This window comes from Theobroma cacao, chromosome 8, assembly GCF_000208745.1.
Source record: "Theobroma cacao cultivar B97-61/B2 chromosome 8, Criollo_cocoa_genome_V2, whole genome shotgun sequence".
NCBI lineage: Eukaryota > Viridiplantae > Streptophyta > Magnoliopsida > Malvales > Malvaceae > Theobroma > Theobroma cacao.
In genome coordinates this window covers 6,850,843-6,868,474 of record NC_030857.1, presented here as the reverse complement: position 1 = coordinate 6,868,474, position 17,632 = coordinate 6,850,843, and the positions used below count along the sequence as shown (strand labels likewise).

Genomic DNA, 17,632 nt, shown 5'->3' with positions numbered 1-17,632 from the left:
AATTTGGTATCTAATGTTTCAAAAATTTTTAATTAAGTACTCAAACTTTGTTTCATTAAATAGTTTACATCTAAGACTAATTTTATTAGCTAAATGGGTGACATGGCAAAAATAATCAATAGGAATGCACCATGTGTTTAACTAGTATTGGATTTTTTTTGCCACATTGTCTATTTGACTAATGAAGTTAGCAAGATGTGCACTTCGCTTAACATAACAAAAATTAAAGTATTTAATGGCAAATTTATTTTCTCATGTATTAAATTGACATTTTCAGTATAATCAAGTACCAAATAACTCAATCATAAAAATAAGGAACTTAACAATTTGGTATATAGTTGAAGACAACACCATCATATAACATGGTTTATGGTTATTTATACTATAGATTAAGGTAGAATAGAACTTGAGTTGGTGGTCTTTTTTGGATTCTCAAGTTTATGATCTTCAAATATAAGAATGCCTTAATGTCCTTTATATTCATTTGAAATTTAAGGTAGAATAGAAATTGAGTAATAAGGTATCTTTAAATAAGCATAATATTTGAAAAAAATTTAAAAAAATTTAAAAAAATTTAAATAAAATATTTATTTTTTATTAAACACTATATTTTTATGATAATGGTTAACTAATTGTTATTAGTCAAACACTATATTTTTATTCTTTTGATCAAATAGGTATTTATGATAAAAGTTAATTAATTGTCATTAGTTAAAATATCACTTTTTATTTTATACCTATGTTACACTGACATGATGTTGACTTAAAATGCAAAAATTACTATATAACCATGTCATCTTGTCACATTAACATGCCATGTCATAATCATTGTGACATGTTGATATGCCACGTCAATAGTACGTATTATAGAATAACAAATGTTATTTTGAATAATAATAGTTAATTAACTATTAGTTATAAAAATTTATTTAATTCAACTATAAAAACTTGATTGAATATAATAAAAAAATAAAAATTTATTTAAAAATTAAAAATAAAAAAAGGTTTATTTTTTTGGGCTCATATACCCTTTCTTGAACGAAAGCCCATTTTTTGAAGGAGCTTAAGCCCAAAAAGTCTAAAACCAAAACTATTGACCCGTCATGTATTACATTGGGCTTGCTTGGGCCATTTAATATTCCTTTTTATATGGAAATAGACGGTTCAGATCACTCCCATTGCTTCCCAACCAACGGCGAAGATCCTTTAACCTTTCAAATCAACTAACACTTTTTCGCGCTTCTCTTTGACTGAAGGAGTGAAGTACCATGGAAAAGGCAAACACCTTTCTTCCCCGGCGGATCTTTCAGTCTCCCTCTTGTCTCAATCTCGTCGGATTCCAAAGAAATGTCGACCCCAAGTCGCCGATCGTCATCGAAGGTGAGGACACCGTCCACCTCAGAGAACCCAATGGCCGAAGGGAAGCCGCAATTGGCTAAGAAGAGACCAGCCCTTAGCGACATTTCCAACCAAAGCAAGAAATCGGTTCGTTGTTCACTTTTTCTTTTTTTTTTTTGTTTGAGTAGTTATTGTTAATAACTTTTTTGTTTGAATTTCTTAAAAATCTTCAAATAAATAAAGTTTTAACTAAATTTTGTTTTGAAGGTGCCATGTACCTCCAAAGGCCGAGCTGAGAACTCCTTGCATACAGCTAGAAGCATGGCTATCTCTCCATCGAAATCACCAATTAAAGCGAGCGAAACCAAAGAAAACAACAATCTCTACATTCAGGAGCACGGGCATAAAGAAGGTTTCGAACTCTTTTAAGAATACCGTCAATTTTATTGGTTGAATTCTTATACATAGTGATGAATAGATTAGTTTAGGCTTATGGTATTTTAAATGGATTTACTTGATTTGCAAAGAGCGAATTAAAAGATACCATCTTTTTTTTATGATTTTGGCACTGGCTCTCAGGGAAGATTTGCAAGAGAAATGTACTTTTGGAGATGGAAACAAATGATGATGCTGTTGATGTTGGTAACGATTCCATGGATCCCCAGTTCTGTGCTCACATTGCTCATGACATTTACAAGAACTTGCGAGCATCTGAGGTATACCTACCTTTTTCTAACTAGTAAGTAGCGTAACTTAAGAAAGTCATGTGCATAGACATATTTAACATTAACTTTCTCTGTTTTTGTGGAAACGACAGTTGCATTGGTATTGCTTGGTTTCTAGTTTATATTTCTGAGCTTTGTTTAGATGTTTACTTTCTTCCAATTTATATGGAATAAAAAGGTTACCGTATTAGTTATATCCTTACATCTGATATTGTGCACTGATATCAGTTTCATTTGTGGTCTCAAAAAAAAATTATTTTCTAGAGCAGCAGGGGCTGATAATTTGTCAACTTTACTAACTCAAAACTGCAAGTATAAAATATTAAATATTGTTTCATGTAAATGGCAATACTTGTTGAAAAATTAAGAAAGGAAAGTATTGCAGGTTGTTCTTTTTGAGGCATCATATAACTTTACAAGAACTGGTTCTTGGTAAACTTTTTAGGTCTTATGCATAGTAGCTGCATTGATTCATTATCTGTAGTATATTCTCTTGTTATGCACAGAACCGGAATTACATTGGCTGAATAACATAACTCTCTCCTTCTCTTTTGATCTATGTATTTTTGTATGCTAAACTTTTCTTTTGCTTCATCTGTTTCATCTTATTCCTCGCTTTTCGTAGTCAGTAAAAAGGCCTTCTGCACATTTTATGAAGATGGTCCAGAAAGATATTAGTGCAAGCATGCGGGCACTTTTGATCAATTGGCTAGTGCAGGTAAATTGTGGTAGGTGATGATCTTGCCAGGGTAGTTCTATGATCCAAGAAACAACCCCTCTCCAGTGTACTGTTTCAGGGTTGTTTTTATTTGTCACAGCCATTTCTATATTTTAAGTGGCGTTGTTAAAACACTATAGCCAATTTCATAGAAGACCTATAATTGTTTACTTTAATGTGCATTTTTTCCCCTTGGAATGATCTCACCTTTTGATTACAACTGTAGGTGGTTGAAGAGTGCAGACTTGTACCAGAGACGCTTTTTTTGACGGTGAACTATATTGATCGTTATCTTTCTGGCAATTCCATCAACAGACAGCAGTTAAAATTGCTTGGAGTTACCTGCATGATGATTGCTGCGTAAGATTCCATATCTTTTTTGTGTTGACAGTTCTCAGTAAGTTTTCTGTGCATGTTTATGTGTCTAAATATGTAGCCAATAAAAAAAATGCATTGTAACTGGAATAATGATATTGAGGCCAGTAAATACGAGGAGATATATTCACCTAAGGTGGAAGACTTCTGTTATCTTACTGGTAACTCACATGGCAAGAAAGAGGTCAGCATTCTGGTTAGAGACTATTCCAATTTTCTTTATGCACCTCAATCTACAGAAGCATTTTTATTTTTCCACTTTAATTGGTATAGATTTTGCAAATGGAATCTGCTGTGCTGAATTATTTAAAGTTTGAAATGACTGTCCCAACAGCTAAATCTTTTCTGAGGTAATGTCTTACTCTTTTGTTCTTTGATTAAATATTTAAATGCAATACCAATTAATATTTACTGCCAAGATTTTTAACGTGGTTCATGAAAAATGCCTAGGCATTTTGTTCATGCAGCTCAAATGATCAATCAGGTATCTCTCTATTGGACTGGTATTTTTAAAAAATTCATCATCATATCTTTGCTTCTCTTACTAGGTTTAATTAGATTTGGTTGTGATAGTAGATTTCTGAACGTTAATAGTAATGAATATCGTTGTTTCTTTAATGTAGTTCCTAGTTAAAAGATACAATGGGATATTATAATCATTCCAACGGTGGACATCATCATGTCTTTATTGTCAATCTCTGTTTATCTGACAATATTAAAAACCCCAATAATCTATACTGGTAATACATGTCCGCCTTTTGTAGGTTCAATTTCTGCAGTTTGAATGCTTGGCCAACTACATTGCAGAATTATCACTTCTGGAGTACATAATGCTTCATTATGCTCCATCTTTAATAGCTGCGTCTGCTGTTTTCTTAGCCAAATTTATACTCTCTCCTTCAAGAAAACCTTGGGTATGGACAGAAGAAAGTTTATTTGTTCAATTCTAACTCAGTGATTTTGGTTCTCCATCTTATTGTTATTGAAATGTTTTTGTTTAGTTTAGGATAGCTTCTATTAGCTAAAATTGTTTACATTTTTGGATCCTGTTGCACAGGATTCTATGTTGGGGCGTTACACACTATACCAACCTTCTGAATTGTACAACTGTGTGAAGGATTTGCATCATCTCTGCCTTAATGGTGATTGTCCTAATTTGGCAGCAATCAAGCAGAAGTATAGTCAGCATAAGGTGAGTAGGTCTTCCATCTTTCTCACACAAGATGCATCTGATTTATAGACTATAGACCTTTTACATCAATATTGCCAAGCATAGCCCCTTCAGAAGTACCTTCTATTCCTCTTCTAGTGGGTGTATGCATGTATTCGGCACAGTTTGTGTCTGTTGTCCTTTTTCAACTTCTCATATTTGTAGAGTTTCTACTTTCTAAAGAATGTGTCGGAAGGAGATCTCATGATATCAAAAATATATGCTTTGGTTCATTGCATAAAAATACACTTGTTGACTACATTCAGTGACTTCACTAGATGTTTACATACTCCAATATGGCCATCGGCCCAAAATTTCAGCAAACTTGGATCCCAAAAGAATTTCTTCCTGGAAATCTGACCCTGTTGCAATCGCTGAAAGTCTTTGTATGCTCAATCAATCGGTTTACCTTCCCTATAAAATTGGCAATTGTTTTTTTTCCTATATTTTGATGTTTGATGCCTGACAAGTTTTTATTTGCATCAGTACAAATTTGTGGCAGAGAAGGACTGCCCTTCTTCAATACCTCAGGAGTTTTTCCGAAACTAAGTGGGTAGCAGTATGGATACTATTATAAGTCAGTTGCTTCCACTAGTTCACTGGATGTAATTAAGATATGTATAGGCTGACAGATGCTTGATTTTGTTGATGTAGTAGATCTAGTCCTCTTTAATTTTCAATTTTACTCTTTTATTTAATTGTGTTCGAAGGGGTACTTAAGTCTTGCTTTACACATGATCATCATGTCTTAAATAGAAAAAATTGCACACTAACTAGCTAGTGTTCACTAATGAAATCTAGCATGCTTGGGTTTTCTATAAATCTTCCTAATCAGTAATGAAATGGATAACAATTTCAGAATCACATTAATGAGAGCGTACAAGGCCAATTGGAGTCCATGCATGATTAGGCCCAACCATGGTTTATTTGACAAAGTTGTCTTGGATCGATATTAATTAATTAATTAATTTATTTATAGATTTATATTTGATGTCTTATTATTATTAATATTAAAAGGGAAGTTGTCATTTTAATAATAAATAAACCTAAAAATTTTAAAAATGTTCAAATAAATACCTAAATTTTCTTTCTTAATCTCCTTTTCTATTTTTCTTCCTTCAATGATTCTAGGGTAACCTTTTTTGATAATCTTTGCCTCTATGTTACCTACTTTTCGACTTCTCTTTCTATTGTTAAAAAAATAAATAATTCACATTTTTTTACTCTCTTACAAAAAACAACTTTTTTCTTTTTTTTTGAATATTTTTTTTTCATGGCATAATGAGTGTGTCAAATTTTATACAATATATTTATGTAAATAATTTATGTTGTTTCAAAGTACATATTTTACTAATCAAAAGATAGAGATTTTGACATTTAAGTTCAATCTTATATTAATTTATCAATAATATATTAGTTAATCATATTAAAAGAAAAAAAAATCTATTAAATAACTGTCACCAACTAATAAATTTTTTTTTTTCATTTTCTTCTCCTTGACACAAGCTAAAAATCGAGATAACTCCCGTTATTGTCACCATATCCATCCCCTTAAGATTGTTTGAAGCGATTTTTTTTTATTGAACAGAAAGTTCATATCTCTCAATTTACTAAATCAATAATTCAGATCTTTTTAATTTTTAAATCAATACATTTTCGTGCTCTCTTCAATAATTTTTTTTTTAATTTTCTTTCTCTTCAAATCTTTCAAGAATCAAAACAAGAATAAAGAAACCCTAATTCAATTTCAAATTAGATCAAAATATTTCTTTTCAAATATCGAGAAAAGGTAGGTATATTATTCTACATTATTTCTATTTTTTTTAAATTTATATATGTTTTCCTGAATTTCTTGAATCCCACGTAACCGACTTTCATTTCATTTCTACAATAGGGTTCAAGTTAGGGTCATGATGTCGACCCGAAATCGGCGTTTGTCTACATCGTCATCATCATCAACGGCAAAGAGGCCGTCGATCACCGGGAATCAGAGCAAGAAGATGGGTGCTGTGAAGACCCAATTTATTAAGAAGAGAGCAGCTCTTAGCGACATAACCAACCAAGGAAATGGGTATCCAAACGGGTCACGGGTCATTGTTATTCGCTCAAAACCCATGGTTCGTAATTCTTTTACCATTGTTTTTATGTTTTCTTTCCTAATTAATTTCTTAGGATAAAAAATGCCCGTTTAATTTGTTTTTAATTTTTCTTTGTTACTTTCTTTTTTGAATTTTATGGTATCAAAGAGTGTTCTTGGTAAAAAAAAAAAAAAGAGTATTCTTGGTCAAGTTTGTACGTATGGATGATGCCTTGCAAAATAATGAGAAGAATTTTTCCGTTGCCATTGTAACTTTTGGTTTGATTAATTACTTCTCTCTGTCTAACCATTAAAAGAAATAACATAATATGTTCTTAGGTCTTAAACTGTAAAAGTTGATCGGATTCAGGAATGAGTTGTTGGATGTTGGTATGTGTTTGCCAGGCTCACTCAGGACTTTCTATGTTTTTCCTTTCGTTTGAAGGGTCAAGCCCCATAGCTGCATCCACTTTGAGGCGTCAAGTATCTGTTGTACGTTACAAAAAAATGAGGAGTCAGGTTTTGAATAATGTGTTCTTAGAACAGCATGTCCTAATATACCAAGTCCATTTTGACTTCCACAGCTTTCTGCTTCTAGGTGGGTGAAGTTTGATGCATGATTGATCCATAGGAGTGCAGATATGCATGCAAAAATAAACACACACTTTTAACTGCTGTATTTATCATTTTAGCAATTCCATTTTTATTGTATTATAGAGCTTAAAGTGATTGATGGTAAATATTTTATAACTTGAATTTATTTAATAACAAACTTTTATGTCAAAATGTGACTTTATAATTGACTTTATCTCCAGAACTCGATCTAATTTCTGCAAACAGAGGTTAATTAATTTTGTTTTTGAAGGTGCCGTGTACCTCCAAACTTGCCAAGAAGAAGGAAACTTCTACTTGCACTCAGGATCATGGTCTATCTAGGCCTACAACTCTGAGTCCGGAATCATGTGCTGATGTTTCTTGTATGGATACAATTTGGACGAGAGATGATCAACCTACACCTAAAGTTTCGGGTCTTCTTTCTCCAAGCAGCATGTGTACGCCTGGAAGCATGGATATCTCTCCAGATAGATCACTTTCCGGTTCAGTCTCTCTGGACGAGACCATGTCTACTTGTGATTCTTTGAAGAGCCCAGAGTTTGAATACGTAGAGAATGAGGATGTTTCAGCAGTTAAGTGGATTGAGAGGAAGGCAAACTACAATCTGTACATATCAAAGTACACACAGAGAGAAGGTTCTTTTCTTCTAGTAGATATGAACTTGCTTGATACTGTCATTTCTGTTGGCTGAGGTTTTAATTCTTTTAACTGTCAACTAAAATTTCCATATCTGGTATGTATAGGTTAGTTTAGGCCAAAATATTTTAATCATATAATTGTATTAGTGTGTTGGCCTGCCTCAATTTTGTTTTGGTACACCAACCTCAGGGAAGATTTGCAAGAGAAATATACTTTCGGATATGGGAACAAATGATAATGCTGGTGCTGTTGATAACACTTCCAAAGATCCGCAGTTCTGCACACTGATTGCTCATGACATTTACAAGAATGCATGGGCATCCGAGGTATAGTATCTTTTCTATGCTGCCATTTACAAGCTGTTTGCTTCATAGCTAGTCAGATTCCTAAGTAGTGTCACTTCAAAGAAGTGCAAATACATCATCACATTAACTTTAGTATTTATAGAAAAAGATTTACATAGGTATTGCTTGGTTATTTTCTTGATCTTATTTTATATGTTTATGTTCTTCCTAATTTGAATTGGCTTGTAGTTATACATGTACTTTTGATACTGGCAAGTGATAACAGTCTCATTTATTTGTGGTTAATCGTTGTCTACAAGTTGAAATAGGTTTTACATTTTAGCTTTTCTGATAATTTATGAAATTTATAAACTGAAAGCTGCAATAAAAAATTATAGAATTTCAAGTTAATCATAATAGTTTGTGGTGTGTGCACTGGTATTTATGGAGCCGTGGATAGTTATCTTCGTTCTTTTTTATTTTTTTTTAAAGTCAAATATGCATATTTAGGTAGCCTGTCGAAGTTTTGGTTATTAATTTATGGTCTTATAGTGGGATATTGATCAATTGGGTTATGGCATAGTTTGTTGTTGCTAGTCCTTATGTTCTTTTTTAGAGATGTTTAGGTATAATAATATTTTTCTGCCTTATATAACTTTTTACTGCTGTGTTATATTTTTTGTCTAGCTTGAAAACTATGACTGGCCCCCTGAGGTAATTTGTTATCTTAAGACATTGTAGGACACTGTTCAATGCAAATAGAAATGCTATTAATTGAAAAAGAAAAAAGGAAGAGAAATGATTGTAGAAAAAGGAGATAAAAATGTAGCATAGGTTGTTAATTTGAGGCATGAAGCTTTTATCATGCCTGGTTCTTGGTTAACCTTGTCAGGTCTAAGATATTCTAACAGCATCGGTCCTTATCTGTAATACATTCTCTTGCTATGCTGCTGAACCTGTGATTGACTATATAGAAACAGCATGCATTTGCATTTTCTGAATCTTGAATAACATGAATATTTCTATCTATATATTTTTGCTCTCTGACTCCTGTTTCATATGTTTCATCCTATTCCTGGGTGTAGGCCAAAAAAGGGCCTTCTGCAGACTTCATGGAGAAGGTACAAAGAGATATTAATGTCAGCATGCGAGCTATTCTGATAGATTGGCTAGTTGAGGTAAATTATGGTGGTTGATGTCATTGCGAGGGTTGTTTACATAATCCAAGAAAAAACCCCTTTCCAGCTCTGTATTCCAGGGTTTCGTTATCTTGTAATGGCCACTTTGACTATTTAAGAGCGGTTCTTCCTTGCATTATTAGAAATACCACAGCCAATTTCATCAAACACCTCTAAGTTACTTTAATGTGCAGGTTTTCCCCCCTTCATGTGAAAGGTGATCTTACCGTATCATTTTAACTGTAGGTTACTGAAGAATACAGGCTTGTACCTGAGACACTATTTTTGACAGTGAATTACATTGATCGTTATCTTTCTGGCAATTCAATTAACAGGCAACAGTTGCAGTTGCTTGGAATTGCCTGCATGATGATTGCTTCGTAAGATTTCATGTTTCTTTCTGCATGTTTGTGTGTCTAAATGTAGCCTAGTAAGAAGAATGGTTTATAAATGAAAATGGGATTTTGATGCCAGTAAATACGAGGAGATATGTGCACCTCAAGTGAAAGAGTTCTGTTATGTTACTGATAACACGTACTGCAAGGATGAGGTCAGATTATATTTACAGATTCATTTCCAATTTTCTTCATTCATCACAACCTACATAAACATATTTTTCCCTGCTTTGATTGCTGCAGATTTTGCAAATGGAATCTGCTGTGCTAAATTACTTGAAGTTTGAAATGACAGTCCCAACAGCTAAATTTTTTCTGAGGTTATGTCTCACTTTCTTATGCCATTCAATTTGCAGTTTATAAAAGTTTTCAGATTATTGACATATTCAGGAAAAATGCCCAGGCACTTTGTTCATGCTGCACAAATGATCAATCAGGTACCCTCATGGACTAGGGTTTTTACATTCACTTTTATGTTTGTGCTCCACTTACTAGGTTTAGTTAGGGTTATACTTGTACTGGTGGACAAGCACATTAGTCTGTGCAGCAGATGTGATTGTTTCTTTTGTTTATTCCCTAGTTAAAAGATATAATTGGATATGGGAATCACTCCAGAGGTTCAAGCCATCATGCTTTGTTATCAATCCTCTGTTTACTAATGATATCAAAAACCACAATAACTGATGATGGTAATGTATGCCTGCCTTTTGTAGGTTCAATCGATGCAGTTTGAATGTTTGGCCAACTACATTGTGGAGTTGTCACTTCTTGAGTACACTATGCTTCATTATGCTCCATCGCTCATAGCTGCTTCTGCTGCTTTCTTGGCCAAGTTTATACTCTCTCCTACAAAGAAACCTTGGGTATGTCCCAAGGAAAGTTTATTTGTTCTATACCAGCTTATTCAGATTATATGTTCTTTATCTGATGTTTATTAATTTGTTCTACTTTTGTATAGCTTCTATTAGGTAATATTTGTTGACTTCTTTTACCCTGTTGCGTAGGACTCTATTTTGGAACATTACACACTGTACCAGCCCTCTGATATGCATGACTGTGTGAAGTCACTGCATCATCTCTGTCGTAATGGTGGTCGTGCTAATTTGCCAGCAATCAGAGAAAAATACAGTCAGCATAAAGTGAGTAGGTTCTCCATCTTTCCCGGGCAAGAGTTTTACTATAATACTGTGGTTGGTCCAAGTTTTCAGTATGATAAGGGTCCAAATAATATGATCCACCAAATGAATATGCGCTTGATGCAAGAACTGAAACTTGTCCCATACTGAATTAATAAGTTCACCTTCACTATAAAAGGGTAAATAAAAGATTTTGGTAACTTGCTGAGTTGCAGGTTGCTTAGTTTTATGTCAATCTTATTCGTTGTTTTAAAGTTTTAATAGTCTGACATATTTTCATCTGCATCAGTACAAATTTGTGGCAAAGAAGTACTGCCCTGCATCAATACCTCAGGAGTTTTTCCAAGATTTGAGCAAATAGCCCAATGGATACCATCCCGGTATTCAGGTGCCTTCCAATACTCTGTTGGATGAAGTTAGATGTAAATGGTGATTTTGTAGCTTAGGAATAGGATCTTCATTTTGCTCACAGTTTTGGGAAAAGCAACATTGATTCGGCTGAGTTAGTGAAGAATTTGAATTGTATACTGTACACATACTGGAAGACATTTTCATTATGAAATTCTTGTCAACAGGATCAAGTATAAGCTGTTCACTGTTTTTCTTTTTTATTTTTTTTTATTCGTATCATTGCTGCTGCTATTACAAATTGCTTCTTGCCATGTAATACTACATGGATTGGTTTTTTCAGATGAAAATAAAGTGTTTTTCGTAGGATGAATTTATAAGTGGTTTTGAACAAAAAAAATGTCTCAATGTAAATATTTTATTTTAATAAGTTTTTTTTTGTAAAAATAATAAAATTTTTATTTTGATAAAAATTTATAAACATGTAAAATCATAATAAATACTTGATTTTATGTGAAAAAAAACACTTATTGTATGTTTTCAAATGCAAATTTGTTGTTTTGATAAATTTTTCATAAAATTAAAAAAGTTTTAGACGTTAAAAGAATTTACAAACATATAAAATTATAAGTGCCTATTTAGTTTAATTTTTTTTTAGTTTATTTATTTTTTAAAAGAAAAAGTCGACTCAATCAAAAATTTGAATAGCTTTAAAAACAAAGCTTCAAGAAAAACTCGATAAAGAAGCTTTTTTTTTTTTTTTAAACACGTTAGTTTTTTAGAAGAATTTTCTTTTTATTTCAAAAATGTTTTCTATTAAAAATGATTTCACCATTACCCTCTTAAAAAATAACCATCTCTCTCAATTAATCTCCCTTTCCTCCTCTTTCTCTACAAATACCCCTCTCCATCACAAATTGAGATCTACCTCTCATTTACCCTTCTCTCCAAAGGTTACTAAAAAAAAACAACAAAGGATTCAATTGGGATTTTTTGTTGTTACAAAGATTAAAAGAAAAGAAATCCACAATTCAAAATTACATTTAAGTACTATTTATTCTTTTTCTTTGCGTCGTTTTTTTTTCTTGGGCTTTGGAGTATCTTTTTATTTTTTTTTTAATTTTGAGATATACATTTGAGTTCTTGATAAATAGCTTAGAGAATCAATACTGTTGTTTTGGGTTTTTGGTAAAAATCTTAGATCCATTAAAATTGTTGAAAGATCTTGATTGAAGAGTCTCGTATAGTTATATTTTGGGTTTAGACTAACATATGGTTGATGAACTAGTACGAGGTAGCTCTACATCCAATAGTCATATCTGGTTGCTTTTGTTCCAATATTGCCTTTTTCCTATTTCTAACTGTAAGTAAATATATTGAGGTTTGATTTGTATTGAATTTTATTAAAATTACAAATGATTAAAAATGTATTCAAATAACTAATTATTGCTTTTCTAAAAACTATTGTCTTTCTATGGATATGATTTATCATAATTTGCCTATTTTCTATTTTTCCTGTAAGTTTCCCTAAATGTTATGCACAATATGGAGTCGTGTAGGATGATTTGTGAGTGATATAAACTTGTGTGAATTTCGAGTATCTTTTGCCTTGTTATGCATTTTAATTTAGTTGTATTTGGTGTAATGCATATGCGATCCTAATGGACCATTTTGGCTGAATGATCAGTTCTTGGATAATGATGACACAAGATTTATTACTTTTTATGTCTTGTGCAGTTTATGACTAGTTAAGAAATGCCTCCACCAAATTCTAAAATTTCAGAAAAATCAAAATATAATGTAAAGTAGAATTTGGTCATTACCAAATTCTTACTTCAAATTTGTACAGATGAGATTCGTAAGTATGCAAAACCAGAAATTTCATTCACAATTAAAAGATGGAAAATTGTAGTACAGGAATTTAATGCTCATGCTAATAAAAACTATATTCAAAAGTAATTGAAAAATAAACTAGATAGTTTAAGAAATAAATGGATTTTAAGGAAACAATTGAAGGGTAAAGAAACATGTTTAGGTTGGAACCACAAGACGGGAACCATCGAAGCTGATGCCGTAAGATGGGAAGCCAAAATAAAAGTAAGTATTTTAAATTTTATATGTTTCAACTATTGTAAATTATTTTATATATGTACGTTGTTTAAAAGTTTATTTCTCTCTAATGTTTGTGTAAGTCAATCCAAAATATGCTAGATTTCGGTATCACGGGTTAAAACATACTAATGCATTGAAATTTATATTTGGGGATATAATAGCTACCAGTCAAAATGCATGGACACTAGCAATGAATGTACCAATTGAAGATACTGTCAAATCTGCAAATCTAACTTTGCTACAAAACAGTGTTGAATCTGATGCTGAAAAAATCAATTGTGATGATGAAGACAGTCTTATGGTAAACACCCAAATCAAGAGGAACAAAATGGTTCTAGAAGAAATGGGAAAAAAAGTGACAAAGGGTAAAGCAAAAATTGGGACTACAGCAAGCTTGTAAAGAATATTGGAATGATTGTGTGACGTAGCAAAAAGTTATAACGCAGTTGAAAGTGCTAAAATTTCAATGTCATCGCAAGCCACATGACAATAAAGTATTTCGGAGTGTGTTCAAGTATTGAAATTTGTACAAAATGATAGGAGATTGAGTGTAGATGAATTTAATTTTACACTACAATTGATTAAAAATGAAGAAAATAGACTCATTTTTATTTCTTTGCTAGATTTAAGTAATAAGTTAGATTAGATTCTATATGAGCATAATATATCAAAAAACTGTGGTGGGAGTAGTTGATTAGTTTAAGATTTGATTTGTTTATTTTAAGTTGATGTTGAACTTTAAACTACTTTCTCTTCACATTTGTGTTACTTGTTATGTGTAATTGAATTGGTATTTGAAAGAATTTGCAATTATTCGTGCTATATTTATTTGAATTGTTATTTGTTCCCTTTGATTTATTTGAAATAATATTTGTTTTTAAGTTGATATATTTGGATTTCTACTTACATATTTTGATATTATCAAACATATGCCTTTTAATGAAATCAAAACATCAGTATAAACTTTAAAAGAATAAAATGTACAAGGTTTAATCAAAACATTTATAGAGGAGCTGCTAGTGCAATTATATATCGCATGAAATTTTTAAAAATTTATTTCTCCTGTATCTTAAACACTAAAAACAAACAAGCCCTAAGAAGAGAAAAGAATGGAGGCGGAGGCGACTGAAGGTTCGTTACTCAAGATGGACACTCATTCACTTTTGGATACTCGATCCAGTAAAAAAGTTCGTCTATGTAGTGAGAGTTTGGAGAGTTTGTCTACTGGTGGTATAGTTGTGGTCCATAACTGTCACGATCCGGCACTCCCTTCGAGCTTGTGACAATCGTCGCGAAGTCTCAGTAGACATTCATTACCCGAAATGTCAACCGAAACCTTACAAGGCTCTTGCATTAGTTTTCCACTTTCCCTGTGAGTAATAGTTACTAAATATCGAGTTTTAAGAGAATATAAACTATTTTAGATAAAAAACAATCAAAATAAATTTTTCGCCACACAAGGGTATTTTGGTCATTTTTTCTCGAAAATTTCAAAACCTGATAAAAATACAACATATGGTAGAAAGATATCCCCCAAAGAGATCCTTGATGAAATCGACTGCCTACAGACTATCCTGAACTTAAAATGGTTAAAAAGAAAGGGTGAGTTTTCATAAACTTAGTGAATAAACAAAGTCCGTCATTAACATCTAAAGTCGAGTAAATGGAGACAGTTAACTTTTTATCATATCATAATCCACAACATTTTGTACTTGTTTCAAATCATATAAAACAACACATTTCAATATAATACACATCACGACTTATGATTTTCTTAAAAACTTGACTCGTGCCAAAAATTATACTTGGTGATACCTTGGCTGAGGCATTCAATCGAGTCCGCCAAGGTTATTAAGTTAACAATTACTCATAAAAACATAGTTTAGCCATCCCTTGGCGTTAGTAGAGTTCATCCTCAAGCGGTGGTTCGGCGTGAAGTGAACTCTATCGTACCTTAGGAGATATCCTTCGCGCCTTTCATACTAAGGTAAATATAACGGGGTTTACCGTACCCTTCTAATAGGCTAGTCCGCGAAACTCTCCTACTGCAGTGGCTAATTAAATAACCCATCAATCAATAAAATTTTGATAGCATAACGTGGCTAACATAATACTACCCAGCCTGTCAAAGGAAAACAAACAGTTTATATATTTCCCAACCCAAAAACCCAGCCACATATGTCATCACGTATCAGTTCATAAATCATCAATTCCAAACGTAAGTACGTAAACTTATATATATAGGCAACATCAAAGGTTGGTCTCCACATACTCACATTTTCAAAAATATTATTGAATTGTAAAATAAGTCATAAACCTTATTCCTTAAATCGATTATTAGTCATAAAACATAAAATTCATTTAGGTTCAATTTTCTTAAAATCATAAAAATGATTGTAAAAAATACTCTAGATAGATAAGATGAACAGTGGTTACTCACTTTGACGGGAATTTACAACACTCCTAGTCTTGATCCTCGGGTGCAATACCTTTGCCCTTATCCGAGGGCTCACCACCTATACATAATGTGTAACAGGAAATTAAATATACTTATGCTAAATTGTCACAAAACTATTCTATGTTCTATATGAATGCATGCAATGAAATGGGAGGTGTTCGGCCTATCGCGCACTATACACTATTTAATCGGTCTAAACGTCCAATTCGATTCCAATTAATTTATTGCACTTCCAGTACTCCCCAAAATTCCACACACTTCACTAAAAATCTATTCTAAGTGCAATTACCAAAATATCCCTCATTATTGTGCAAATTGCTAACTAACGGGAGTAAAATTTTTCGGTACCCGTTTTCGATTTTCGGTATTCCTAAGCACCAAATACAATCTAAAGGGCATGCAAAACAACCAAATTCATCATCAAACCTCACCCATAAAATTCGGCCAAGATAGGTTCTATAATGGGCATGTGGATTTCTTGCTTAATTTTCATACTAAATGTTACTAAACACCTAAAAACATTAAGTTACCTTGAAATTCAACTAAATTCATCACCAACTTTCTCTCTCTAAATTTGGCCAGCATATTGCCCCTCATGAAAACTTGAATTTAATTCATGGAAAATGGAAAAGAATGCATGGGCAAGATGAATTTCAAGCTTAAGATTAAAAATCTTACCTTTAGTCACCAATTTCTTGAAAATTCAACAAATTTTTCTTAGTTTTTCCTCCATAAGGATTTTCTTTTCTTTTCTTCTCTTTTCTGCAGGTGCTGGTCGGCCCTCAATTTCTAAGTGGAAGAGTATGGGCTGGTTTTTAAATGGCAATATAATAATATTTAATTTTTGACACATGTCACCTTTTTATTGGTCCACTTATTTTAACTTAATTTTTAAGCCTTTTCTCACCACCACAAATGCTCTAATATTTATCCATAGCATAAAATAATAATAGGTAAAATTCTGGAGCTTGACAAATATCATGGTGGTGTAAAATCATAGAATTCCAATTTTAACCTTGTGGATTCGAAAAATGACATTTTTGCCCTTATGCTCGAAATTGAAATTTTTCACTTCTCAATCTCAAATTATACTCCAATTGGTCAAACTTGATCAAAAATTTCATCCAACTTTCCAAATTTGCCATCGGGTGGCAAAATTACCATTTTGCCCTTATGGTATGAAAATTCCTAATTGACTCCAATTTAATCCTCGAACTCCAAATCACCATATTAAGTCATTCTGGGGTTTTAAAATTCTCAATTTCATCTTAAAATTCTTATTTGAACTAGTTCGAGGCTTTAAATTAACTTAGTTGCATAACTAGTTACGATATCGATTATTTAACTATTTCTAAGGCATTCTAACATGCAGATGTGTCATCAAGTATATAGATGTTATGATGAGTATATAATGGAGTAGGGCTTGACAATAACAATCCCTTTTTCGGGGATGCGTTGATGAATTCTGAATGAGAGGATTTATTTCAGATAATGATATGGATACAGATGGGATGAAACTGATGACAAGGAATCCCTGGTTGATGTTGATGCATACGATAGTATATCAAAAGAAGACAAGATAGAGGATTTTAAGTTTGAAATGATTGACGGCATCCCATCGATCAAAATCTCAAAAAAAAAAAAGCATGAAGAACTAGCAAAACATTGGAGGAGATTTATTATTGTGCATTTATTGGGGAGATCTATCTCATTTAAGTTATTAAGCGAAAAGATTGAGTTTTTATGGGCTCCTAAAGGAAAATATTCGATCGTTGATTTAGATGAGGAAAGTTTTATGATTAAATTTGCATAGGAAGATGACTATCTAAAAGCCCTCCTAGAGGGTCTTTGGATGGTGCAGGGCCATTACCTCATGGTAAATCCTTGGACTCTGTCGTATGTCAAGGGTTCTTAAAATCTATTTGTGGTAACAACGTGGGTAAGGCTTCCTAGTATGCCTCTCAATTTATACCACAAGTCAGTTTTAAGAAGAATTGCTTCTCTTCTGGGTAAGCTTTTGAAAA

The 17,632-nt window shown here is 32.5% G+C and overlaps 2 protein-coding genes across 2 annotated transcripts; both read left to right on the top strand.

The window, feature by feature from the left end:
* LOC18592391 (cyclin-A1-1) lies at positions 1,278-5,139 on the top strand. The gene is made up of 11 exons (XM_007019092.2): positions 1,278-1,485; positions 1,606-1,750; positions 1,918-2,054; positions 2,689-2,781; positions 3,008-3,141; positions 3,265-3,340; positions 3,430-3,506; positions 3,607-3,640; positions 3,921-4,070; positions 4,214-4,348; positions 4,853-5,139. The coding sequence occupies exons 1-11, from the start codon at positions 1,348-1,350 to the stop codon at positions 4,913-4,915; spliced, it is 1,182 nt and encodes a 393-aa protein (XP_007019154.2). The 5' UTR covers positions 1,278-1,347; the 3' UTR covers positions 4,916-5,139.
* LOC18592390 (cyclin-A1-1) lies at positions 6,141-11,261 on the top strand. Its single transcript, XM_007019091.2, has 12 exons — positions 6,141-6,155; positions 6,261-6,483; positions 7,309-7,693; positions 7,887-8,023; positions 9,067-9,159; positions 9,406-9,539; positions 9,634-9,709; positions 9,798-9,874; positions 9,958-9,991; positions 10,268-10,417; positions 10,559-10,693; positions 10,980-11,261. The coding sequence occupies exons 2-12, from the start codon at positions 6,277-6,279 to the stop codon at positions 11,049-11,051; spliced, it is 1,500 nt and encodes a 499-aa protein (XP_007019153.2). The 5' UTR covers positions 6,141-6,155; positions 6,261-6,276; the 3' UTR covers positions 11,052-11,261.